Source organism: Nelumbo lutea, chromosome 8, assembly GCF_056320005.1.
Source record: "Nelumbo lutea isolate HS-2025 chromosome 8, American lotus-T2T, whole genome shotgun sequence".
Taxonomy (NCBI): Eukaryota; Viridiplantae; Streptophyta; class Magnoliopsida; order Proteales; family Nelumbonaceae; genus Nelumbo; species Nelumbo lutea.
This window is the reverse complement of record NC_142691.1, coordinates 53374026-53401215: the sequence shown is the minus strand read 5'-3', so window position 1 is coordinate 53401215 and position 27190 is coordinate 53374026. Positions and strand designations below refer to the sequence as shown.

Genomic DNA, 27190 nt, shown 5'->3' with positions numbered 1-27190 from the left:
AGAATCTCAGCCACACCATTTGCCATGGACCTATATTCAGCTTCAGCACTTGAACGAGAAAAACACTTTGTTTCTTACTCTTCCAGGAGACCAGATTACCTCCAATAAAGGCACAATATATAGAGGTAGATCTTCGGTCATCAACACACCTAGCCCAATCAGCATCTGTATAGACTTCTATCTTCATGTGGTCATTTTTCGTGAACAAAATGCCTCTACCTGGGGACCTCTTCAAATATGCTAATATCCTTTCAACCGCAAGGAGGTGAGTAGTTTTAGGAGAGTGCATATACTGACTAACTACACTGACTGCATAACTGATGTCAGGTCTTGTGAGGCAAAGATAGAGAAGCTTTCCAACTAACCATTGAAACATAGCTTTATCTTCAATAGGCTCTCCACCCTCTGCACTAATCCTGTGGTTCTGTTCAATAGGTGTGTCGGCAGGCTTAACTCCCAACTTTCCTGTTTCTTCTAGCAGATCAAGAGCATACTTTCGTTGAGAGACAAAAATCCCATGCTTGGATTTAGCTACCTCATTGCCCAAGAGGTATCGTAGTTCCCCCAGATCTTTTACCTCAAACTCTTGATGAGGGAGTTGCTTAAGAAACTCAATTTCACTAGTATCACTCCTGGTTACTACAATATTGTCCACATACACGACAAGCAAGGTTATGGAGGAACCCACTCTCTTAATAAACAAGGTGTGGTCTGATTGAGCTTGCACATATCCGAACCTATCAAGGGCTCATCTGAATCTGTCAAACCATGCTCTGGGGGACTATTTTAGTCCATATAGAGTTTTGTTCAACTGACAAACCTTTCTTGTCTCCGTACCATAAAATCCTGGAGGCAACTGCATGTAAACTTCTTCCTGCAAGTCTCCAATGAGAAAGGCATTTTTAACATCCATCTGATACAGCGACCAAGAGTAACTAGCTGCAAGAGATAATAGTACTCTGATAGTGGTCATCTTTGCTACTGGTGTAAAAGTTTCTAAGTAGTCAATACCGTATGTTTGAGTAAATGCTTTTGCAACTAATCGGGCCTTGTACCTTTCAACAGAACCATCAATATTATGTTTCACAGTGAATACCCATCTACATCCAACCGGTTTCTTTCCTTGAGGTTGATCAACTATCTCCCAGGTATTGTTTCTGATGAGGGCATCCATTTCTACTTTTATTGCATCTTTCCATTATGGTACTTCCAATGCTTCCTGTATTGTTCTAGGAATGGGAATATCAGCAATGGATGCGAGAAAAGACTTGTAGAAGGGAGACAAATGATCATAGGATAGGAACTGAGAAATGCGGTGAGCTGTGGTGCAACGGCTTTTGCCTTTACAGACTGCTATGGGGAGATCAAGGTCACTGAATGAAGGTAAGGCTCCATGGTTGAATGTCTCTCATCTGTAGTATCTGTGGTACCTGGATCTGGATCTGTAGAAGGAATTGTGACTATTGTGGTACCGGGATCTGGATCTGTAGTGGGGACTGGGACTAGCCTGTACTGCTGATGTCCAAAATCGACCTATCTCCATTGTCTGTGATAGACTCTCACATTCTTGCACCTTTGACATCCTTCCCCATTACATCCTTCTTCACTTAATGGGATTGGAAAAGGAACTTCCGATGAGCTACTCCCGGCTTCACTATTCTCCCCCTGAGGAGAAACCCTTGGATAATAGGGTTTATCCTCAAAGAAGGTGACATCCATTGAGACAATCTTTTTCCAGAAGTTGGTTCATAACAATAATATCCCTTTTGATTTTGGGCATAACCAAGGAAAATACATTTGGAGCCTTGGGATCAAATTTGGAACGATGAGGGCCTAGGATTTGAATGAAACAAGTGCACCCAAAGGTTTTGAGGGGAATGGTAAATAATTCTTTATCAGGGTATAAAAGGGTAAATGGAGTTTTCATGTTAAGAAACTCGTGAGGGAATCCGATTGATGAGATAAACAGCTGTATGAACAGGATCCCCCCAGAAATGTATAGGCACATTTGAGGTAAACATAATGCCTCTAGCTACCTCTAATATGTGTCTATTCTTTCTTTCAGCAACCCCGTTCTGCTGTGGTGTATGTGGGTAGGTACTCTGATGGATAATCCCATGATCAAGCATGTAGGAGGCTAATGTGTTTGCAAAATATTCTTTTGCATTATCTGATTTAAAAATTTTAATTTTGACCCCAAATTGGGTTAAAATCATTTGATGAAAGATCCGGGTTAATGCTGGAACTCATCTCGAGAACGCATAAGGTAAACCCAAGAAAATCGAGTGTAATCATCAACAAATAATAGGAAATATCTGTACCCCCCCCATGACAGTGGTATGATAGGGTCCCCAAACATCAGTATGCACAAGTTCAAAAGGAATATTGCTTCTGTTATTACTTAATGAATAGGTAGTCTTGCAATGTTTTGCAAGCTCACAACTTTCACATTTCAAACTAATCATCTAGATAGATTCAAATATATTTGGAAACAAACTTTTCAAAGCCTGAAAGGATAAATGGCCCAATCTATTATGCCAAAGCATCACCGATCAACAGACTGAGAACCAAAGGATTTCTTAGTTTCACTATCTTCCTGATGAGCACTTCCTCTAAGTAGGTAGATTCCATTTGTCTCACGGCCAGTCCCAATCACCTTCCTTGTTTCCAGATCCTTAAAAACACATCGATCAGGAAAAAAGGTTATTGAACAATTCTACCCTTTTGTAATGCTACTAACTGAGAGCAAGTTAGTATTAAGCTTAGGAACATGTAGGACAGAGGATAGGGAAATTGCATCAGACAACTTGATGCCTCCTTTGCTAGAAATAGGAACAAGAGATCCATCAGCAATGGACACTTTGTCTTTACTAGAAGATAAATGATAGGTAGAGAATAGTGAAGGCAAGCTAGTCATATGATCAGATGCTCCTGAATCTATTATCCAAGAATGTTCTGTATTACCTGGAGTTGAAGCATGATAAGCTGAGGCCCGATTACCTAATTGAGCAAAAGATGAGGTTGAAGGAGCTGATGATGGCTGAGAAAATGATACTGAATTACTGACTTCACTTTCTAATTCTGTCAGAGCAGCTCGGATAGCAGCTAGGGTATCAAGAGGGGTACCTCTTGAAGCTGTTGAGGCTGCACTATCAGTGTTGACAGCCATATTGGCATTGCCCTTTTTGTTTTTGAGTTTTGCTGGAACAAGATGTGGATGCAACTTCCAACAGGTGTATTTCGGGTGTTTAGGTTTCTTGCAATGTTCACAAACTATGTCATTTTTAGCCTCTTTTTTCATATCCCTTTCCTTATCTCCCCCTGTTTTGGGTTTAACTGCTACTAGGGCAGATTCGAAAGGCTGCTGCTGTAACATGACCTTTCTCCTAGTCTCTTCACTATGCACTAGGGAATAGGCTTGAGATAGAGTCACACTTTCTCTTGTCAATAGTTGCTGTCTTACAATATCACATTCAGAATTTAGACAGCCAAGACTTCAAATACTCTGCAACTTCGAGGAGTCTTTCTTACCCTTCTGTTTGGTGGTTAAGAACACAGTATTAATCCCATGTTCCTTCTTCTAATCAAGAGCAGATAAAGTAAGAAGACATTTCCTCCCGTAACAATTCTCCAAGGATTGCATCTAGTTCAGGGACTGGTTCTCTACTGAGAATGCTGGAGCGTAGAGTTTCATAGTCAGGCCTGAGATGCATCAAGAGATGCATGGTCTTTTTCTTAGTGAGATGCTTCTTCATAGTCTTCAGACAACAATCTGTAGAAAGATCCCCAAAGTGAGCCAATTCATATTCAGTCCAAAGATTTATAAATCCTGCATAGTATTCCTAAATCCGCTTCTCCCCTTGAACATAGGAGAAGATATTGATTTCGATCTGATATTGCCTAGACATATTCAATTACTGATATATTTTTTCTAGGTATTCGAACATGTCATGGGCAGATATGAGACCTTTCATCGGGATACTGACATCCATTGAGTGGAACTGTCAATGTAACCCCACATGCCTTTCCCTTCAAAGTACTGAAAATGAAATTTCCAGAGAGCATAGTTGCTCCCATCAAACTTGACGGAAATAAATTCACTCTTTTCCAAAGCCATAATGAATAGGAAATAAGTAAAGACTGATATAGTAGAGCAGTAAGGAAGTAATAAATCTGTGAGAATTAAAGAAACTGATAATAGAAGCCTCTTATAGTCACCAGAAATCGTCCAAGATTCAGTAGAAGAAAACTTGAAACACAGTCCAGAAAAGGAAAGTCTGGGTGCAGCCGCCTTGAAGAGGTGTATAGATCTCTCTCAAATCTTCTCAGATCTCAATTCAGAATATGATGAGAGGGCCTAGGCGACACTTCCTTTCAAATCTCATTGCAAACTGAAGTCGTACGAGAGAGATCTAATAAAATCCCTCTCCTTGGATGTGCAAAACACAGAGAACAGATCTTTGGATAGATCAAAACAATCCAGATTCAATCGATAGTGACAACAAATGTCACACTGATCAAAAAAGAGGAGAAAAGGATCTGAGAGCAGCCTGCTCTGATACCATGTCAGCTCCAGAAAAAGTGAGAGAGCAATGAGAAAGACAGAAGTCCAGATCTGTTAGGGTTGATCAATCTGATCGAACCAACCCAGAAAAGATGTATTTATATTAATCTTATGTGAATGGACAAGATTGTCCTTACAAAGAGAATAGAAAAGGAGCTGTACACTAAAGTACATGCCTATTATAGTACAAGAAAGAAAAAAAAGTACAGTACAGTAGAATTACAAAACTACCCTTCAGTAGTTCTTCTACTGAACCCAGCATAGTATTCCTGAACTTTCCTCTCTCCTTGATAGTATGAAAATAAGTTAGCTTCTATTTGATATTGTCTAGAAAGATTTGATTGTTGATATACCTTCTCAAGGTACTGATACATCTCATAAGCAGTTCAGTACCCTCTCATAGAGATGGCAATATCAACTTCAATAGACCTGAGAATCCATGATGCAATTTTTGATTGTCAATCTTCCACTGCTTTAGGGTTAAGGCCTTAATGTCTGAGCCATTGGGTTTTGGTGTATTCCCATCTAAATACCCCTGAAATCCCTTTGCCTCAACATGAAACTGAAAGTTGAACTTCCACAAGGCATAGTTTGATCCATTAAACTTGATGGGAAGGACATCCATTCTTTCCGAAGCCATTAACAGCGAAGCAACAGTGTTGATTTTCAAATAAAATATCAGGATTCAAATCAGAAATGAAGAAAAGGAAGTACCTTTCATTTGAGTGTCCAAAAAAGGAAACTGTAGTAGTAGATTGAATCAAGAGAGGGATCAACACCCTTCTTAAACCAATCCGATTCCAACCAGGCTGGAATAGATCACAAGAGCTCTTCTAGGTGACACCAGACCTGGAGTTTCAAGTTGATCTGATGTCTCCAAGTAAAGATCTAAGAAAAAGAGTGAACCTGGTGGCGCAAACTTCCAAGTTTTAGGTCAGTCAAGGGCTGATCGAAACATCCTTAGGAAGACCCCTAAATGCCAACAGAATCAAGGAACAAAAAGTGTAAACTCAGCAGATCAGATCGTGGCCTGCTCTGATACCATTTCAGAGTCAGATCTGAAATTGTAAAACAGAGAGAGAGAGAGAGAGAGAGAGATGCCAATAGAATCAAGGAACAAAAAGTGTAAACTCAGCAGATCAGATCGTGACCTGCTCTGATACCATGTCAGAGTCAGACCTGAAATTGTAAAACAGAGAGAGAGAAAGAGAGAGAGAGAGAGAGAGAGAGAGAGAGAGAGAGAGAGAGAGAGAGAGAGAGAGAGAGTTGGTGAACACCCTAGCAGATTTGTGGGTGTGTCAAAAGTATAGGTCAACACCCTAGGAAATGATATTTATATTAAAATGTAAAAGGACCAATCTGTCCTTAGTATACAAATAGTAGTGTACATCATTCTAAGCTTTGATGGTGAACACGGAGAGTTGGTAAAATGTTGCATCGTTTAGTAGCAATTGGATCAAAAACTTTTGAGTTTGAATCATCACTCCCTAAAGACGATGACATTCTGGCATTGACAGAGAGGTAGAGGTGCTTCTTGTTCAAAAGAGGTTGGTAAAGGAAGGAAAGCACGCCTGCAAAGGGAAGGTGCTTCTTATTCAACTAAACGAATACAGATGGGGAAGGTTCATCCGTTTAAGCTGCTGGGAGCTTGCTCAAAAACTTGGAACCATTTGCATTCCCGAAGAAGCAGGGAAAACAGGTTGGAAAACTTTTGCTGAAGTGTTAAACTTATTTCTCCCAAGTCCTGGATTGCCAACCTCCAGAGCTCCCTTACCAGGGGCCTTTCCATCCTTATTGGCAACAACGAGCTGAGTTGTTGAGGTTGGCGGTTCAGCTCATATATCCATAGCCAATCAAGCGAGACCCTTCGACAAATGGAAAATGTTTTTGTTTGCTCCAAAACCGACGACCTAACTTGGAATGAAATTGAGCTAGGAATTTCAACTAACCTTCATTCCCCAAAACTCATGTCTCCACCCTTTCTCCCGAAACAGAGCAGTGGGTTTTGCCTCATTCGAAGACCTAGTCTCTGTTTGGGTGAGGTTGGAGAAGATTCATGTCTATGGCAAATGGGTGAAGATCGATCAGTGGTGGCTAATTGTTAATGCAGTCCCTTCTGAATTGATGTTTGACGTCTGGGTCTTAGTCCACGGCCTCCCGTGTTCCATCTATGGTCGGAGGAGGTATTTCCTTTATAAGAAGCATATGTGGAGGGCTGGAAGAGATTGACCCCAAAACCAAAGACTGGTCAGAGCTGAACTTTGCTCGTCTGAAGGTGAACAACCGAGGAGTTCACTCCATCACTCAATTGATACCAATCCTAGACAGAAATGTTTGGTTTTTCACCATGATCATAGTAGGGAAGAAAGCTGAGTCATCTTCCCCATCCATCGAGCCGACTCGGAGCAACGACTCTCGAACTCGTGGTGCCCTTGTAGCCTTGGATTAGCCCGTGGCCGGGGCAGGAAGTTTTCGTGCCAAGGATGACAAAAAGTTGGCGGTTATTGCAGAGGCATGTAAAGCAAGGAAGAAGCAAAACCTTTCCCTGTCAGGTAACTGTAAAGGAAGAGGGGAGAAGTTCTTTTTCTAAGAGCCATAAAGGAAAAGGTATTCAAATTTCGAATGAAACCATGGCCCATGCTTCAAAGCTCTCTTCAGAGCTTCTTTTTTCGGACCCAAGTGTTACTAGTACTTACCGGTTACCCAAATCCAACCCAGGTAAGCAACCTGTCAAACCATCGGGCTGTCATTCACCTTTTGGCCGGGGAGAAGGCTGTTAATACAACCTGGCTTGACAGTAAGGAGAGGTGAACAGATTTCTCCTTTCTAGTCTTCCCTCTTTTCTTTTCCTTTTCTTATCTTTCCCTTCCCTTTCTCTTCCTATCTTCTTCTCTTTCTTTCTTCTATCCTTTTCTTCACTTTTTCCTTACATTATTGAAGTTGGAACATGGTATCAAAGCCTTGAGGTCGATTGTACTGTTCGTGGCACTGTTCACGTCCCAACTTTTTGTGCCCTAGGAATAGAGAATATTCTCTATTCTTTGTTGGAAAGGAAATGGACTTAAGAGGAGTGATCGCCCACTTGGAAAAGAGGCTTTAATGCCTCAAATTGCAGTGTTATGTGAGTTGGTGGTGTTTTTCTAAAGGCCCTCTATTCAGCAGTTCGAAGATGGCAGCTTTGTGATGTTTCGAGTTGTGAGGTAGGTGCTCCTCAATGTGTGGTGATTTTGTAGTGGTTTGTGTGGTGACATGTTGTGGTAAGTATGCAATCTTTCCTAAGTGTTTCTAAAGTAGAGGGCTGATGATTCTTGGTGTTTTTCCTAAAGAGAAAGGTGTGTTACAATAGTTGCATACCAGCTGTTTGATAGTTTGCTCAGGTGACAAATCAGTGATCTCCTTTCACTCATAGCTTCACCAAATGGTAGCACTAAACCTAAAGTAGTTGTGCAATCAGATTTCATGACTTCTCAATTAATTATGGTGAAACTCAATGGTACTAATTATATTCCATGGGCCAAGTCGATTGAGATATCTCTCATTGCAAGAGGCAAGTTGAAGTACATCAAGGAGGGTCCATTGAAAAGTGAATCAGAAGGGTACAATGAAAGGGTACAAGAGAATGCCCAAATTATGACATCACTTTGGAATAGTATGGAGAATCACATTAGTGTAAACCTTATGCTTCTAGAAACGGCCAAGGAGATTTGGGACCATGCCAACCTTATGTTCCCAGAACATGTGGTTGAATGCTTAGGACAATGGTCAGGAAGAGGTTTAATCAAATGAGGGAAAACTTTATGGCAATCTGCTGCACATGCTATTTTTTGGAGCATTTGGGAAGAGAGAAATAATCGGGTGTTTACCAACAGAACAAAAAACTGTGAGGAGCTTATTTCTCTAATCTGTTACAGATGCTTCCTGTGCCAGCTCAAATTATTTCAGATGTGTCACATTTGCTGACCTCCAAAGAAATTCCCTAAAGTTTCTTCACTCTAATCACATACACCTCAACACATCCCGCAGTTTTAGATTTGCCGAGGAAGGGGAAACAACTTTGTACTTTGATGGGAGTGCTTTTGGAAACCCAGGTATAGCGGGTATTGGAGGCGTAATTCGAAGAAGAGATGGTACTATCAGTTGGGCTTTTAGTGGGCCGATTGGGATTGATTCCTCAACAAAGGCTGAAGCCATGGCAGCATTAATTGGCATCAGGATTGCAAGAGACCTGGGTTTTTTAAATCTTACCATTAAAGGAGATTCAGCTAATACCATTAATTTGCTCACTAATCCTGACAGTGGGCCTTGGGCCTTAGCTCACTACTTGGCTGAAGTGAGAGACATCCTCTCCTCCTTGAATGCTCATGTGGGCTGGGTTCCGAGGGAGCTAAACTCTGAAGCTGACAATCTAGCTAAATCTGGCGCTTACAGGGATTACTTATTCAGTGATAGTTTTCTGCCTATGTAACTCTTTGAGTGTCTGATTTCTGTGTACATCTCCTCGTGTACCTTTCTTATTTCGAATAAAGTTAACCTTTTCTCAAAAAAAAAAAAAAAGAAAGAAAGAGGGAAACTAAAGTACAAGAAAGAATAAAGTTACAAAAATAGCCTTCTTGTCTAACTCTTTTTATCTCTACATTGTATTTATTATAAAGGGATCATTAGTTTATTATTCCATCTTTGCATCTGTTTTTTTTTGGGTGTTCTTTGTTTTTGTTTTTTGTCTCTGTATTTTTGTTATTTTATTCAGTTGTTAATGACTCATGCTATCTGTAGAAAGTAAAAGAAATACAATTGCATGTGCTTATAATAATATTATTTTCCATCTGATAGCAATGGAGCTTTTAATGTAGGTTTTGTTGCGTTCAGGACAATTTGAAGGAATTGTGAGATTTAGGTACGAGAAAAAGTTCCTTGTTGATAATGTGGTACTTTTGTACTTTTTTAATGATGCACCTTAGTATTGCATAAAGTGTTTTCCATATTTGTTATTTTATTCTCTAATGGTTTGTTTGGTTCATACTAGAAGTTTATGACTAGGAAAAACACAATGCTTGGGAATAATAGAAGTAGGATATAACTAGATAATTGGAAAGTGGTTACATAGCATACTGGAAGATGACAATAAATGGTTAGATGTACATCAAAATTGCTTTCTGAGTTAAAAATAAATTCCCAATTGGTAGTATTGAGTTTTGACAATACACAAAATCCAACACTGGATTCATAATTTTCATGTTATGTCAGGTAAAATTTCCATCAGCAAAAGTATAGCACATTGTAGGTCCCATCTTTCTTTTAAGAGTTTGTTGTCAATGGATGTAGACAAACACTTTTTGGATCTTGAGTTTCCAGGTTTTTAACCCACAGTGATTTCAAGGGCATATAGTTTCTACACCGTTTTTTATCAACAACAATGCAAAGGATTTCATTCATTAATTAAAACAACAGGTGTCTATTTTGGAGGGGGAAAGTTTCACTAGCAAAATCCTATGGATTGTTTTTCACTTGAAAAGATAAGTTGAAGAGAAGGAGAGAGAGAGGGGGAAAGTTTCAAGAACACGGGAGGGGAACTGCCATTCCGTTTGAGGAAGATGATGACCTGGCATGCGTGTTACCAAGTGGAAGAGGAGGAGAGAGAGGGGGAGAGTTTTGAGAACAGGGGAGGGGAATTGTCTCTTATCTTTGGAAATCTCTGAGCAAGGTATGTCAGATTCAATATAAGGTAGTTGAAGAGGCGGTGCTGCGAGTGAATGGGAGAGGCGGGTCTGGTCTCTCAGGTTGTCGGGTCGGGGCCAAAAGGGGTCAGGCGGTTCAAAAGAAGTTTATAATAAAAATGACAAGTCTATAGAGCACATACCTATTTTTGCGTCATGTCCTGTAATGGCAAGAATGGTCTATTCTCGTCTCCTTCGAAGGCTGGTCATGATGCCTGACTGAAACGTGGGAGATCAGGGAGGTTTTCTGCTTGCAGGTGGTTGATCAAGGAGGAAGAATGATAAGGAAGGATTCAGCTATGTTTTTAAGGGCAAAACAGGAAAAGATTTCAAGCAAAATACTCTGAAAGCCTTAAATATCTATTGGAAAAGGAAGAAGGAAGAGAGAGAGGAAGGGATGGAGGTTTTGAAAGAGAAACCTTTTGAAAGTGGGGGGAAGGGTGAGAGAAACGGAAGTGACCAGGAATTGATTGGAGAGGAAATCAGAGAGGGGGAGAAGGAGATAGGAGGAAATAAAGCTAATTTTGAGAATGTTAGCACTAATAAAGGAAAAATCAATATTGAGAAGCTAGTACATAGACAAGTGGCAGTTAGGAAATCTCTTGGTCTTTTCCTTTTAGGGGGAGAAGTGGTGGTGAGGAAGGCAACCGATCAATTTGAGAAAAATAGAAGGCAGGAAATGAATAAGAGAAGTGCAGTTGGGAAAGCGGGTGAGAATTGGGAGGAGGGTGAAGGAAAGGAGTCAGAATTCATTGATGAAGAGTAAAGGATGAGGTGGGTTGTGATGCAGTTGAGAGGGTGAGGCTTGGAGGTTTGTGGGTGCGCTACGTTTTGGGTTCTGGGCTTAGCTGGCTTGTTGAAGCTGCTTTTTGTATGTTCTCAAATTCCCATTAACCCATGCCTTACTTTTCCACTTAACTCATGCCTTTTCTCCATTAGCTTTGTATGTTCTCCAATTCCCATTTAGTATTATGCCATGAGTAAATTAACAAAGACCATTAATTACTTTGTTTCATTCTTTCCATCCTATTGTGTTTTTTAGGATCTCAAGACAAGGAGGGCAATTGGTGATGGGTGTGAAGTTGGAGGATTGTACTATCTAGATGATAGTGGTTCTTAGAAGGCATTTCATTCCACACTCCTCATTAGTGGCATTGTCAGTTGGATCAACTGTTTCTTTTTGCCTTGAAGTAGTTAGTTCCTCATTTAGAGTCAGTTATAGATTTACAATGTGAGTCTTGTCAATTTAGTAAACGTTACAATGTGTCATTTGTTCCAAGAGAAAATAATAGATTCTCAAGTCCCTTTGAACTTTTTCATTTTGATGTCTAGGGGTCTGAGACATGTCGTCTCTCTCTCTCTCTCTCTCTTCTTCTTCTTCTTCTTCTTCTTCTTCTTCACACCACAATATTCTTCTCTTGTTTGCATCTTGTTGCTGGAAATTCTATAAATAGAATAGCATTAACCCTCTCTCCTACAAGGAGAGGAGTTTATATAGAGAAGGGAGACTCCCCGCCCTCCCTTTTTAGAGTGCCATAGTTCACCCCACTTAGCATGGTTTAAGGAGGGAAAAGAAGTGGGTTGCAGTTTTTCTGAATCAGCTTCACCTATACACTGCACCATCTTCAATGGAGGCTGGTTTTAGGACTGAGTTGAGCGTGAAATTCCACCTTGGGATCTACGTTTGTGTTATCTGTATCAAGTATAAATCTCCCTCTTTGTTTGGTTTCAAATATGGTCCGGTTCAGTGCAAGACCAATCCTGAAAAATGCAGTTTCTCATAACATAGGGAATTCAATTCCTAGAAGGATTAGGAAATTTTTGAAAATTTGCCCAGCCATCTAGCATGGTTCAGCCATCCATATGATGGATCCTAACCCTTCCAACACTAGGTCTATTCAAGAAGCCCTTGCTTCACCTAATTAGAAGAAAGCAATCGATGATGAATTTTAGGCTCTCTAGTCTAATCACACATGGGACGTTACCCTCTTACCCATTGACAAACAGGCAGTTGGTTGTATGATTAAACACAGACAAGATGGTAGTATTGAAAGGCTTAAAACCTAGTTGGTGGCAAAAGGCTATGCAAAAACTTATAGTGTTGATTACTTAGACTTTTTCCCTGGTGGATAAGTTGTCATCTATATGAGTTATTATTTCTCATTGTCGGTAAAGTAAGAAAGATAGGATTTGATTGATTAAGAGATTTGAATAAATTTAGGAAGGATTAGATTTGAATAATTTTAGGAAAGTCATATCCTAGGATTAAGGGAAAGATTTAGTCAATCCCTAATTGCGAGAGATTCTAGGGGTCTGCCTTTCCTATCTTTTCTTATTTAAGTTGTATGCTCAACATGTTTTTATTATCAATAAAGAAAATTCTCTTTTCTCTCTCCCTCTATATTTTGCCACATGGTATCAGAGCTTTAGGGTTTGGTCATGAATTTTAAGGCCGCCATGGTTGGCTCTGGTTCAGCCTCTTCGGATGCTACCAGCGGTGTGACGTCTTCAAACGGAGGTATTCAGTCAGCGGCTATTTCTCTTTCTGAGAATTCTCTTCAAATTACCATTCACAAATTGAGTGGAAAAAATTATCTTGAGTGGTCTTAGTTCGTGCGGTTGGTGATCGACGACAAAGGGAAACTTGGCTATTTGAACAGTGAAGTGAAACCACCAGCCACTGATGATCCAAAGTACAGGCAGTGGCGTTTTGAAAATTTGATGGTTACCGCCTGGTTGATCAACTCCATGGATCCGGTGGTTGGAAAACCATTCATGTTCCTGCCGACCACTCGCGATGTGTGGGAAGCTGTTAGGGAAACCTATTCGGATTTGGACAGTCACTCACAACTGTTCGAACTGAATACCTGAATTTGGAAGATGCAGCAAGGTGAACGTGAAGTAACAACTTATTATAATGAGATGATGGCTGTTTGGCATGAGTTGGATTTATTTGAAGAAGAAGAATGGGAAAGTCTGAGTGACAGTGCTCGGTACAAAAAGAAGATAGAAAGAGGCCGGTTATTTGTTTTCTTGGCTGGTTTGAATAAAGAACTCGATGAGGTTCGGGGACGTATCTTAGGGAGAAAGCCCTTGCCGACTATAAGAGAAGTTTTTTCAGAAGTGCATAGAGAAGAAGCACGGTGGCAAGTGATATTGAAGAATGTTAGTGAAACAAAAACAGAGAATGAAGGGTCCGTTCTTGTGGCCCGAGGTGCAGACTTAGAAGGAGACAAACGAGGAGGAAAGCAGAGGCCTTGGTGTGATCATTGTAGAAAGCCATGGCATACTTGGGAAACCTGCTGGAAGCTGCATGGGGAACAGGCGGGTTGGAAGAAAAAATCAAGCAGTGACAACAAGTTAGGGGGAGATGTCCGTGCGTTTCAAGTAAGCAATTCGGATCCAGGGCAGCAATCACCCTCAGAGTCTCTTCCTTTCAAAAAAGCTACAAATAGAGCACTTATATAAAATGTTTCAATCTCAATCTTTAGGAAATTCTAACCCATCTTGTTCTCTAGCTCAGTCAGGTAATTTTTTCACTACAGCCATTGCTTGTTCCAAATCTAATGGCTCTTGGATATTAGATTCAGGTGCCACTGATCATATGACCGGCACTTCGCAATTCTTTTACTCATATACACCCTGTGCAGGGAATCAAATGGTTAAAATTGTAGATGGTTCCTTTGCTACTGTTGCTGGGAAAGGAACAATGTCCATTTCTCTTTCTCTAAACCTTAAAGATGTTCTGCATGTTCCTAACCTATCATACAATCTCTTGTCTATCAGTAAACTAACCCTTGATCATAATTGTCGAGTTAACCTCGGGGGAGATGATTGGGGGTGCTAAATAGGATGGTGGCCTCTATTTCTTTAATAAAGGACCAACCTTTGGAAGGCAAGACCGACACACTTGTTTCAGTTCTATCTCTGTTTCTAGTGACAGTGAAATTTTGTTATGGCATTATCGATTAGTACATCCTAGCTTTCAATATTTAAAGCATCTATTTCCCAAGTTATTTATGAATAAAAATCATTCAGTTTTTCAGTGTGAATCTTGTGAATTAGCAAAACATCATCATGCTGTTTTTCCGTCTCAACCATATAAAAAATCAAAACCATTTACCATGATTCACAGTGATGTTTGGGGTCCTTCTAGAGTGACAACTCTTTTTTGGAAAACATTGGTTCATTACTTTTATTGATGATCACACTAGGGTCACTTGGGTTTTCCTTTTAAAAGAGAAATCTGATGCTGAAACTGTGTTTAAAAATTTCTACAACATGGTTCAAACACAATTTCAGACTCAGATTGAAATATTTCGAAGTGATAATGGAAAGGAATTTTTTAATAATGTGTTAGGGAATTTTTTTGCTGAGAAAGGAATTATACACCAAAGTTGGTGTAATAATACACCTCAACAAAATGGGGTGGCTGAAAGGAAAAACAAACATCTCCTTGAAGTTGTTAGAGCTCTAAGTTTTAAAACTAAGGTTCCTAAGTATCTTTGGGGAGAAGCCGTTTTAACAACCACTTATTTGATTAACAGACTTCCTACATGAATTTTGGATTTTAAAACACTCATACAGGTTTTCACTGACTGTTTTCCAAACTCTTGGCTAGTGACAAACATTCCCTTAAAAATTTTTGGAAGTGTGGCCTTTGTTCATAACCATGATCCCAAACATTCAAAACTTGATCCAAAAGCACATAATTGTATTTTTGTAGGCTACCCCACTAATCAGAGAGGTTACAAATGCTTTGATCCAGTTTTGAAAAAGATGTTTGTGTCTATGGATGTCACCTTCTTTGAAGGAACCTCATACTATAGCAACTCCCATCTTTAGGGGGAGAGCAACACTAGTAAAGATAGTTTTTTAGATAGTTCTGATTTAATGTTTGAATTTGTCCATAATGATGTTCCTCACAACCGGTCACCGAAAGAAAGTGAAGCAGAAAATACAAAATTAGTGGAAAAAATGAATTAAATATTGAAAATGTTGAGTCTACCAATGAACAACCTTTGGTAGTGCCATCTCAAAATGAAAAAGCTGAAACAATAGAGATGCGTGTGAAACAGTATAAAGGGCTTGTATATTCAAGGGAATATCTAGCACAAAAAAGCTAAATACAGTTCGAGTACTCTTATCTGTTGCAGCTAATCTTGATTGGCCACTGAATTGGCTGGATGTGAAGAATGCCTTTTTGAATGGAGACTTGGAGGAATAAGTATATATGGAGCCTCCACTTGGTTTCACAGAGAAGTTTGGAACTAAGGTATGCAAGCTAAAAAAGTCTCTATATGGACTTAAATAGTCTCCCAGAGCCTAGTTTGAAAGCTTCACAAGGTTCGTTAAAAGTCAAGGATATAGTCAAGGACAATCTGATCATACTCTTTTCACAAAGAGATCCACCAAAGAAAAGGTTTCGGTTTTGATTGTCTACGTTGATGACATAATCTTGACTGGAGATGATATTGAAGAGATGAGCAGACTGAAGCAGAGCTTAGCGAAGGAATTCGAGATTAAAGACTTAGGCCAACTAAGGTACTTTCTTGGAATGGAAGTGGCAAGATCAAAGAAGGGCATTGTGGTTTTGCAACGAAAGTATATTCTAGATCTCTTGAAAGAAACTGGAATGAGTGGTTGCAAACCTTTAGACACTCTGATAGAAGTTAATGCTAAGCTTGGAGAAGTTAAAGATGGGGTTCCAATAGATACGAGTAGATACCAAAGGCTGGTTGGAAGATTGATTTACTTGTCACATACATGTCCTGATATTGCCTTCGCTGTGAGCATGGTGAGTCAATTCATGCACTCCCCGTACTAAGAACATCTTGAAGCTGTGTATCGAATACTTAAGTATCTAAAAGGCACACCAGGAAAATGACTCTTCTTCAAGAAAAATGAGAAGAGGGGTTGAGGTGTATACAGATGCGGATTGGGTAGGTTCGATTACTGATAGAAGGTCAACTTCGGGGTACTGCACATTTCTTTGGGGCAATTACTTGGAGAAGCAAGAAGCAAAGTGTAGTTGCTAGAAGTAGTGCTGAGGCTGAATTCAGATCAATGGCTCAAGGAGTGTGTGGGGTTCTTTGCCTTTGGAATTCCCTTAGTCAGGAAATCTATTAGCTGCTCTTCTGATGCAATGAAGGGAAGGCACACCTCTCCTAAAGCCACTCTCTCCTATATAAAGTGTTTGACTACCTTAATGTGCTTAGTTCTATCATGCTGAATTGGGTTGTGAGCAATGTTAATAGCAGCTTGGTTATCACTATATAACATCAGTGGCTTGTCACATGAGACACCCAACTTATCAAGGAGAGATCTAAGCCATAACAACTCAGAAACTTCATGGGCCATAGCCTTATATTCTGCTTCAGTTGTAGATCTAGCAACCATTGACCGCTTTTTACTCCTCCGGGAAACAATATTCCCAGCTACCATAGCACAATACCTTGATGTGGACCTATGGAATTAGAATTCCAGTTCAGAGTATTGCTCATGCTGCACTCTTCCAACCAATCATCTGGACTCATATGTCAATTAGACTAGTAGTTAGCCTAGAATTGCAGCTGGGACACCTTGGTCCTAGAACCACAGGACATTGAATTCGCATCAACGGTTGATACTACAAGATTTGCAAAACTTGTTCCATTTTTAGTTTTGTGTGGTAAAACCCAGTTCTGGTGCATCTCATATAAATACTACTTTGTCTTTTGCACAAGAAGTAATCTTGTATCTTGACCAAGAAAGAGAGTACACAGGTGTGTGAATTATAGAGAGAGAGAGGGAGATTCAGATGTATTGGGAGCAAGACAAGTGTATGTGAAATATCGTCCCCAATCACATTTGGTCGAAGATTAAAGCAATTTTCATTCCTATCAAAGAAAAAGATGATTGGGGTTGTCGATGGATATCAACGAGCTCAGACGATGCAGGTGATGAAATCAGCATGCACCACCCAAGTGACAGGTGACTAAAAATATAAGGTTGCTATTCCGGACCCATATAGTCCTCCTCCCCTTGCAGGTTTGAAAACTCTTGCTCTAAATTATGCTCATTCTGTTCATCGATCAAATTCATCTTGTCCTAATTGTTCCTCACAGTACTCTTCCATATGGACCAACATTAACCTTTAAGCAGAGCAAGCCGTAGTGACAAGCTCATCATAATCGATGTGAAGTCCAAAATCTTCTATTTGTATGTATTTAGCTCTCTCAACAATTTTCAAGACAAAATATCTGGTAGAGTATCTGCCAACCCAATTTCATAATTTAAGTCTAAACATCCATTATAGCTCCTCTTTTCTCCATGAAAGCCTAGTCCTCCACTACCTTTCTGCTATGTTTGGTTTGAAGGAAGATGTAGAGGAAAGAAAGGACAAGGAGGAAAACCTTTATAAACCTTATATAGATTTTTCTATTTTTCCTTTCCTACCTTTTTTCCTTCAAACCAAATATGGCCTTAGCTTAACAAATTATGACCCTCAAGTTAGATATAGCTACCTTTCTTTTGTGTTACACCCCCACCAATGACGTTGCTAAAGAGGTTATTCAACTTTTGGGGATAAGAGCGGAAAACATGCTAGCAGCCACCAAGTGTCTAACATGAGCACTGGGGAACAAAGAAATCCATGAACCTATTACTAATACCACATCCAGTCTTTCATAAGGCTGTGTTTGGTTGCAATGCAAATAAATCTGCACTGATGCAAAACTATGGCAGTGCAAATGATTTGAGTGTAAATTCTATTCTATTTTTGTTTTAAATTTTAGTTTATTTTGTTTGATTACGATATAAGTGAAGTAAATTAAGACACGAAACAAAATAAAGTAAAATCCAAAATAAAATTAAACAAGAATTTGCATTTTTTACATTTGTACCCCCATGCTTTTATACTAGTACAAATAAATTAGCACTGCAGCCAAGCACAGCCTAAATAAATGGGTTGATGACCTTCCATTGCGGTAGAGCTATGGTGGTAAATTTGATCCCATAGGATAGCTGGGACAAAAGAGTTGTAACATCTATAAACACAAAAATGATACTAACTGTTTAGGTTATGGTTGAACTGGCCTCGAATGCCACATGTCACCTCTGTGGCTGCCTTATCACCTCAACCACATCATCACCACATCATCAGATAAGTATGACCAGAATAGGAGATCGTCGTACGGATAAGGAAGATAGCTCCATCGGGGATTAAGTCTTATCCTGAAGACCTCGATGGACAACCTCATCCCATCAACCCTAGAAACCTCATTCGAATCGGACATGGATCTTCGGCTATAAGTAGGTAATCCCCACTCGAGGTAAGGGACTTTTTGACTCTTCGGCCTCCATATTGTTACTTTGCTCGGACTAGCACTGTTCTCTCAATTGCTCAGCACAACCACCCATCGTTCTTGACTAACTTGAAAGCCGTAGTACCTACCCAGGGAATAACTCCTTGGGCCTTTGACCACTTTCTTGGTTTTAGATCTTGGAGCATAGCTTCATCTTTCCACCTCAGCCTCATCTAGTTGGTAGGATTATCTGACTGTGACATCGGTTTAAAAAATACTTTGGATCGAGCAGCATTAGATTGGCGCCGCTTTTGGGAATCGCACAAAAATTCATTCCAAACTCTCTTTTTGTGCAATCAAGAAAGATGCGAAGAAACATATCCGGCTGCTCTACAGGCCGATCCCCATCTTGGGGATCCCGCTCTCACCGCAATCCACAATGTGAACCTCAACAACAACTTCATTCACAAGCCATGGTTGACCAAGTCCAATTTCAGGCGATGCAATAGAAGGTCAACCAGATCTTGGTGATGATGCAAACGCTGGGCTCTGCAGCGCAACCTCCTCAAGTCGTCCCTCCTCTTGCCTCGACACAGAAAGTGTTGGTTGGGCAAGGAGAAGGCATGGCCTGACCAAGAAAAACAACAGACATCAAGAAGACCGGGCTCCTCAGCCCGATCTCATGAATGTGATAACCGCAGCTGAACACACCAACTTATCTTTATTACAATTTATTTCAGAAAGAAAGAAAATATGAGGCCTAATCTTGAATAGGAGCCATTTGCATATGTAAAACCACTCAGCCACCCAACTAAGAGGCGGACAAGAGGCGCATATAGTGACAATGGTGTCATCAAGTCAGTAATTGGTCCAAGATTTGAAACTGGACTGCTAGTTTTCATCATAGATTGCTCAAAATTACTGGAAAAAGCCACAGTCAAAATTTTGTTGCACAACCCATCATTAGTCCATCATAAGGTCCCTGACTGGGAAGTTAGAGAAAGAATCTGTCACTGAGTAGAAATTAATTGGTTGTACAATCTCAAAGGGGATTCAAAATCTCCATCCTCTAATTGGTGGATGATTGTATTATTTTTGCAAAAACCTTAATAAATAATTGGCTTAAAATTAAGGATATTTTGAACATGTTTATTGTAGCCTCAGGCCAAGCACCAAATTAATTTTTCCAAATCCATGATCAAGTTTTCAACAAAAAATCCCAGTAGGCTCCAGAAAATAATGATAGTATCCTAAAAATTTCTCTTCCTCTTGATCTGAAAAGTAACAAATATTTGGGAGTCCCAATCATATCCAAATACCTTTTCAAATTTGTGAAGATGATATGTCCTTTAGAGATTGGTGGAACCGTATCAGTAATTTAGTTGATCCTCAAAAAGACCAACTTGTTAGAGAAATATTGGTAATATTCCTTTGGTTCATCTGAAAAAAACAGAAATGAAAAACAATTCAATAACACCACACAGAGGGCAGCTGCTCCAATATTGCTTGCATTGCATGAGATCACCTCAGGTCAATTCTTGATGTCACTGCCCACAGTATCGGTTTTTCATCCATCAACCTCGCTGAAACTTGGGCCGTATGGAAAGCTATCCATGTTGCTATTAACTTCAGGGAATACCCAGTCATCTTAGAGGGAGAATCAAAGATCCCATTGACTGCTTCAATATTTCCTTTCTTCCTTCCATCCCTTCTAATTGGTTCTTGACTTTTTACGTCTTTTATTTTGTTTTTCTGATTTAGATACATCGTAGTGCTGGAACACGTCTTGTGAGGTCACGTATGACTATTCTGAGTAATATGCTAGAAGCTCGAGGGCTAGGCCATTTTCACAATAATGAAATTGAAGTTGATTTGCTTTAATTTTTATTTTTTTTCTTTTCTTTTCTTTCACGATTTGTCCTGACTAGAACTGATTCATCAAAATCAATTAAAGATGAATTGAGTAGAGCAGATTCACCAAAATCAGTTAAACATGAAACAGTTGGATCAAAGATGGAAGACCAAACCAAGTAAAGAACCAATTGGAAGAAGGATGGAAAGTGAGAAAGGAAATGAAAAAAAAAAAAGCTACGGACATGAGTAATTTTAATGTGGTCATTCCACCTAAAGTTTGAGATTAATAAGAAAAACAAAAATCATCTTGTTTGTAGAATTTAACAAGGATGATGACATTGGCATATGAATATCTGCAAATCTTGTGGCATGAATTGAACATAATAAATAACTCTTAATACAGTTATTTGATAGCCACTTTTTGTTGTACATGGAACTTTCATAGAGAGAAAGAGGCTAATCAAGTGGCTGATGGGCTTTCAAAAAGTAGGGAACAATCAACATAAAATTTTATAACTCATTTCATCAATTACCCACTAAAGCCCAAAGGCTTTTGAAGAATGATGGCTCTAGGATTCCCTTTTTATTATGAGTTACTTAAATGTTTATTTATTTTTTAGATCATCTTTATCCTTTTTATTTGTATATGTTTTATAGTTTGGATGACCTCGGTCTAAATAGATTTTCTAGAAAAGTAAGGCTTTTACATCCCCCAATCCCTTATACGACTTATTTGTATTGTTAATAAAATTTAGGGTAAATTGCGAAGAACCCCAGTATTATGGGGTCTGTGATAAGGACCCCCATGTACTTTGTTTTGCGATAAAGACCTCCTTGTATTATGATCATGAGACAAAGACCCCCTTTCGTTAGCCTTGCGGCCTATAATATTTTTTAATCCTCATACTAACCTTGTAATAACTATTCTGACTAGAAAATTACTGTTCATCTTCCACAACTTCACATTCCCCCTCCTCTCTCTCTCTCCCCCAATCTCTCTTCTTCCCCTTGCCCTTAACAACGTCGAGATTGAACCCATTTTCACAAGTTTGGTGCAATTGCACTGAACAAGTGCTCCCGAATTAATATGTGAGCTGAACGCTTATTGGTCCAGGTGTAAGCTAGTCCATGAAATCCCATATCAATCAAACCACAGTCACTAATAAGGACAATGAAATCTCTCGTGTGTCGACCAGTGACCTGGACCCCACCGTGCTAGGTAACTTTCTAGTATTTCCATTCAGATTTCCATTCAAGTTTGGTTCAGCAATTTCCCAACCGTACTGTGTTAGGTAAGTTTTGTTTTGGCTAAACTAACCAAAATTAAATCGATCCAAACTGATACCAATGTTTTTAACCCATTGTTGACCTAGTCGGTTGAACCCTTTGAACCATCTCAATTTGATTGTAACCGGAATAAGCATCCATAAAGCTCAACAGCTCGAACCCCAAGGTTGTATCTAATAGGCGGTCTATCATAGGGAATGGGAAGTTGTCCTTTGAATAAACTATTAAAACTGATGTAGTCAACGCACATACACCACTTGTCCCAGTCTCAATCCCTCAAGTCTCGATCTCTCATACATGTGCAAGGCACATGCACCACTCGTGCTGGTTTTCAAATGGTTTACCGAGGATTGTCACGTGAACGAATAGAAAAGAATAAGGGAGAAAAGAGAGATGAGAGAATTGTTGAAATTGTCCAAATAAAATACTTTAATACTTGCATGTGATGGTTGTTTTCGTAAATGGCATCATACAGTTTTTTATTTAGACTTTTCTTTGGCGTCATCGACCATTGGTATGTAATGTAATGTAAATATGTAAATATGGGATAACCGGCACCCGATGAGATATGAGGTATAGCTGATGACTGATGCCCTTTAACGACGTCACTTCATCGAGGCTTTGATTTCGTTGTTGTTGCTGGACCTGGTTAATGACGTTAGGTAAAACACAAGCTTTGACTTCACTTTTACTAAGCTCATTGCTCAGGCTAAAATAGAAGAAGAAAATCGTGGCCTTCGGCAGCGACCCAATGAGCATTGATGGTGGGGTCATGACCTTGATTTACTTGTTTCAGCGCACAATGCAGCCTTAGTCCATTAAAAGTTAAAACCAACCTGATCCATTAAAGACCACTAACTTATTACCTTTCCTTATCCATTGCAAGATACACACACAATTAACAAAATTCAATTAATGTAGGTTATAATTTTATACACGTAAATTCTGGGGATTAAAAGGTAATTGATGGAGGGTGATTTGGCCCGACCTCGTAGTTTAGGTACACGTAGACGTGACCTAGCTCAAACGGTGACTCAGCAAAATGGACAAGAGCACAACTCGGTGGGGAATTCGGCGTGGCAGCTCGACAAGTAAACTACTCGCCGGAATCCGCCTCGCCCGCACTTCCTCCCCGAGGTCAAGGGAGTTCGGGGGTCTCGAGCTCCGGGGCGCCCTGACCCCTTCCGAGATCCGAGCTCCTCCCAATGGACTTCGGGTCACCCCCAAGCCGGAATGCACCGATTCCTCTTCGAACGCCCCGAGGCACAAAGACCTCGGGTCGGCTAGCTTGACACAACCGGCAGCAGGCGGCCCATCACTTAAGGGATAGCCCAGCTCAGGGCAATCCACAGGAGGGCAGCTCGGCATGCCGTAGGTTGGCTTCTTGCCTGACCGCCGTACTTGACAAGCCTACGAATTGCAAGCATGTCCCCTCGGCGCACCTACCACCTTTAGGAAGGCGTCCCACACCTGGCAGACACGTACCCTACGCAACGGCCCCGCACGTTCCACCTCAGCCTTGCCTGTAGTGGCTGCGTCAGACTGACAGTGGCGGTTATACCTGCCCTATCAGAAGACAGAGGGCTGGGAGCAACGGAATTCTGCTATAAGGAGCTCAGCCTCGAGGAACAAGGTATCTGGATTTACCTGCCCTTTCACTTTCTTTCAGCTTCCTACACACAATACTAACTTAAGCATCGGAGCGTTCCCGCCGGGAAACCCCTGGGAGTTCTTCATCTCTCATTCAGTTTCAGGTACCCCTCAGGAGCCACTCGAGCGCCAGCTAGGAGTGACCGGATTGTGCTACATCATTTGGTGTCGTCTGTGGGAACCGCTTCAAAGAAGCCTTTCTCCCTAAACTTTTTTGGTTCCTTCTTCTTATGGCTTCCTCTAGCAATGTCGGACGAAGCACAGAGATGGATAACTCTAGGGAACAATCTCAGCTCCCTACTATCTGTATCAGACAATTTATCGTCCCCTTCTTAGCGGACGGAATCCCCAGTTTAAGCGTGCCTCTCACAATGGCACCTGTCGTTGCCCCACTTCCAGCTACAGTCGAGGCAATGTTCACCGAACCCTCGGTTGTGCCCCTGGCGGCCAGCCCGAACCAACTGGAAGACCTATTGCAGTGCATGAAGGCCATGCAGGCCCAAATGCAACAGTTCCAACAGCTCCAGCTCTATCAACAGCACGTATTGCACCAGGTCTCCCAGTACCAGTATCAGCAGCAGTTCCCTCAGCTGCCCCAACCTCAGCTCCAACAGCCTTAGCTCTAGCCTTAGCACAGAGCCTCGCAACAAGCCAAGTCTCGCCATCAGAACGAGCGCTCCGGCCGAGGAGAGTTCCCCCAAAATCTCCCAAAAAACCAAACCTCCCCCCACGGCAGACAGGAGAGGCCGGCTACCCCGATCTCGCCGCGGGCGGATAGGTCAAGAGGGCCCCGGCTCGGCAGATCTGCGTCGCCCCAACTGTCGAAGTTCGGAACCCCGATCCTCGAAAACCGGTTCGAGATCCTGGCAACAGATTCCAAGCAGGATCCTTCTGTCTGTAGCCGTCACCAGCGGACCGAGCTACCCCCGGCGCAAACTATTTTGGATAGCGTGGAAGTGAGCAGCACAAACGCCGAGCCCATCAAGAAGCAGAGGCGTCGACGCCGAGCTCGCCGATCTACCACCCGCAATTTGTCCGAGCTCTTGGGCAAACAAGAGGTAAGCTCGGCCGAAGCTAAAGCTCCCCTTCTCTCAGTTTTGTCCCCCCTATCTTCCGAACTTCTGGCGGTCCCGATGCCCAAGGATTTCAAGCTCCCCCCTCTTGATAAGTATGACGGGTCGTTCGACTTGAATGATCATGTAGACGCCTTTCAGTCACAGATGCACCTAGCGCGAGCTAGCAAGTCGTGCATGTGTGTGGCCTTCTCCACTACTTTTAGAGGAGCAGCCCGCACGTGGTACCGGAACTTGGCGCCCGGATCAATAAAAAGTTGGGCGCAGTTCGCGCAAGCTTTCACATCCCACTTCGTCACCAGCAAACGCTGCCCACGAACTGAAGAAAGCATCTTCAACATAGCGCAAAGGGAAGGAGAGTCCATCAGGAGTTATATCAAGCGGTTCAATGACGCTTGTATGCAGATATCGCGCCTGGATCCCGTCGTGCGCCTTGCAGTGGCCAAGAAGGGCGTAAATCACAAAGAGTTCAAGTGGCATATGATCATTAACCAACCCGCGACCATAACTGGGTTTCTAAAACTTGCAGATAAGTTCATAGCCATTGAAGAGGAGGTCAACCAGAAGGGTGAGGGTGCACCTGAAAAAAGAAAAAGAGAAGGGCCTTCCAGTCAAGGGGACACCCGAAGAAAAAAGGAAACAACTCGGGGTCCGAAGCCCGGTCAATTGTTCCAAGCTCCTGCACCGGACCGAGCTGATTATACCCCACTGAACGCGAAGCGGGCTGAAATCTTGATGGCAATCAAGGACGCCTCATACGTGAAGTGGCCACCCCGTCTGAAGGGGAATCCCAATGAAAGAAATAAGAGTTTGTATTGTAGTTTTCACAAAGACCACGGTCGCAGCACCGAGAACTGTAAAAACCTCCGCGACGAGATAGAAGAGCTTATTCGTTGCGGATATTTGAGAAAATTTGTACAGAATAATTATAATAATAATAATAATGGTAATAGAACAGGTCGGCAAGGGGAGCATGGCAGAGACGCTCCAGAGTCTAGTAGCAGGCCGGCCGAACAACCGCAGAGGCAGCCTCCGGAGGAGAGGCCAGTTCGGGGGACCATCCACATGATAGTGGGAGGTTCGGTCGTTGCGGGTTGCACCTCAACAGAAGCTCGGACGTCAGGCCGCCTGAGAAGAGCAGAACCCCCCAAAGCGGCTAAAGACGGGAGATCCTATTTTCTTCACGGAAGACGACGTGCGAGGAGTTCACTACCCCCATGATGACGCACTCGTGATAAAGCTGAGGATCAACGATTTCGAGGTCAGGCGAGTACTCGTGGACTCAGGCAGCTCATCCGACATCCTCTTCAAGGCTGCGTTTCACCAGCTTCAGTTGCAGAGAAGCGATCTGAAGCCTACAGACACCCCTTTAGTGGGCTTCAACGGAGAGGAAGTCCGCCCCCTTGGGAAAATATCAGTACCTGTAGAGATCGGCACATGGCCTTGTGTTGTCAGACTCGAACACAACTTCCTGGTGGTGGCGACCCCCTCTCCCTACAATGCCATAATAGGTCGACCGATCACCCATGTCCTACGGGCGGTGGTCTCCACATACCACCTGGCTATGAAGTCCCAACGGATTTCGGTGTGGGAGTAGCGCGGGGCGACCAGCTTGAATCCCGTAAGTGTTACATTGCCACCCTAAAAGGGAAAACCAAAGTGGTCGATGACCTCGAACTGGAACGACCCACGGAGCAAGGCGAAGAGCGAGCCGCGCCCACCGAAGAAACGGTCGTAGTCCCGACCTCGACAGCAGACCCAACTTGAATGCTCCACATCGGCGCTTCCGTCCAGGAGCCACTCGAGCGCCAGCTAGGAACGGTGGAAAGCAATCGACGAGGAAGTCCGCGGTAGAAATGCCCGGTATAAACCTTGGACTCATAACTCATAGGCTGAACACTGATCCTGTAGTTAGGCTTGTTAGACAGAAGAAACGCAACCTAGCCCTAGAACGGTGGAGAGATGTCGACGAGGAAGTCGAGAAGCTCCTCGCAGCGGACTTTATAAGAGAAGTCCAATACCCGAGCTGGGTAGCCAACCCTGATCCTGTAGTTAGGCCCGTTAAATTGATGATGTTCCAAACCCAAGGTACCTATTTTCTCTCTAACTTTTCAAGCTTGTACGTACCTTCCCCGAGTGCCTGCTTCACTCGGTAGGGACATTCCCAGTTTGGTCCGAGCTTACCTACACCAGGCTCAGGTACCATAACTATCCGAAGGACTAGGTCTCCGACATGAAAGTGTCTCTTTTTTACCTGGGTGTTATAGTACCAAGCTACCCTTTACTGGTAAGTTGTAGCTCGAATATACGCGAGGTCCCATACTTCTTCTACCAGGGCGAAGTTGGTACGAAGCTCATCATTGCTTGCTTCTCCGTCGTACACCTCTAAGCATAATGTAGGTACTTCGATTTTGGCTGGAAATACTGCTTCCATGACGTAGGTGAGGTTAAAGGGGGTTTCACCAGTGGCAGTCTTGACAGTAGTTCGATAGGCCCGTAGCACACTAGGCAGCTCTTCTACGCATAGACCCTTAGCTTGGGCTAAGCGAGCTTTTAGTCCTCAAAGTATAGCTCTATTCGTGACTTCCACCTACCCATTTGCTTTGGGGTGCGCTACTGAAGTGAAGTTCTGCTGCATCCCTATCTCGGCACACCAGTCTTGAAATTTGATATCTTCAAACTGCTTACCGTTGTCGGAGATGAGGACTCTGGGTAGGCTGAAGCGACATACTATACTTTTTCAAAAGAAGTTTTTTACACTTC

General features: G+C 41.9%; 1 protein-coding gene across 13 annotated transcripts in view; it reads left to right on the top strand.

The window, feature by feature from the left end:
- The window catches only part of GALAK (galacturonic acid kinase), a 116319-nt gene that overhangs the window by 4820 nt on the left and 84309 nt on the right, over positions 1-27190 (top strand). For all 13 annotated transcript variants that reach the window (XM_088958758.1, XM_088958756.1, XM_088958761.1 and 10 more), the window contains one exon: positions 9415-9458. In XM_088958758.1, coding sequence (XP_088814884.1) covers positions 9415-9458 — 44 coding nt within the window. The remainder of the gene's footprint in view (positions 1-9414; positions 9459-27190) is intronic.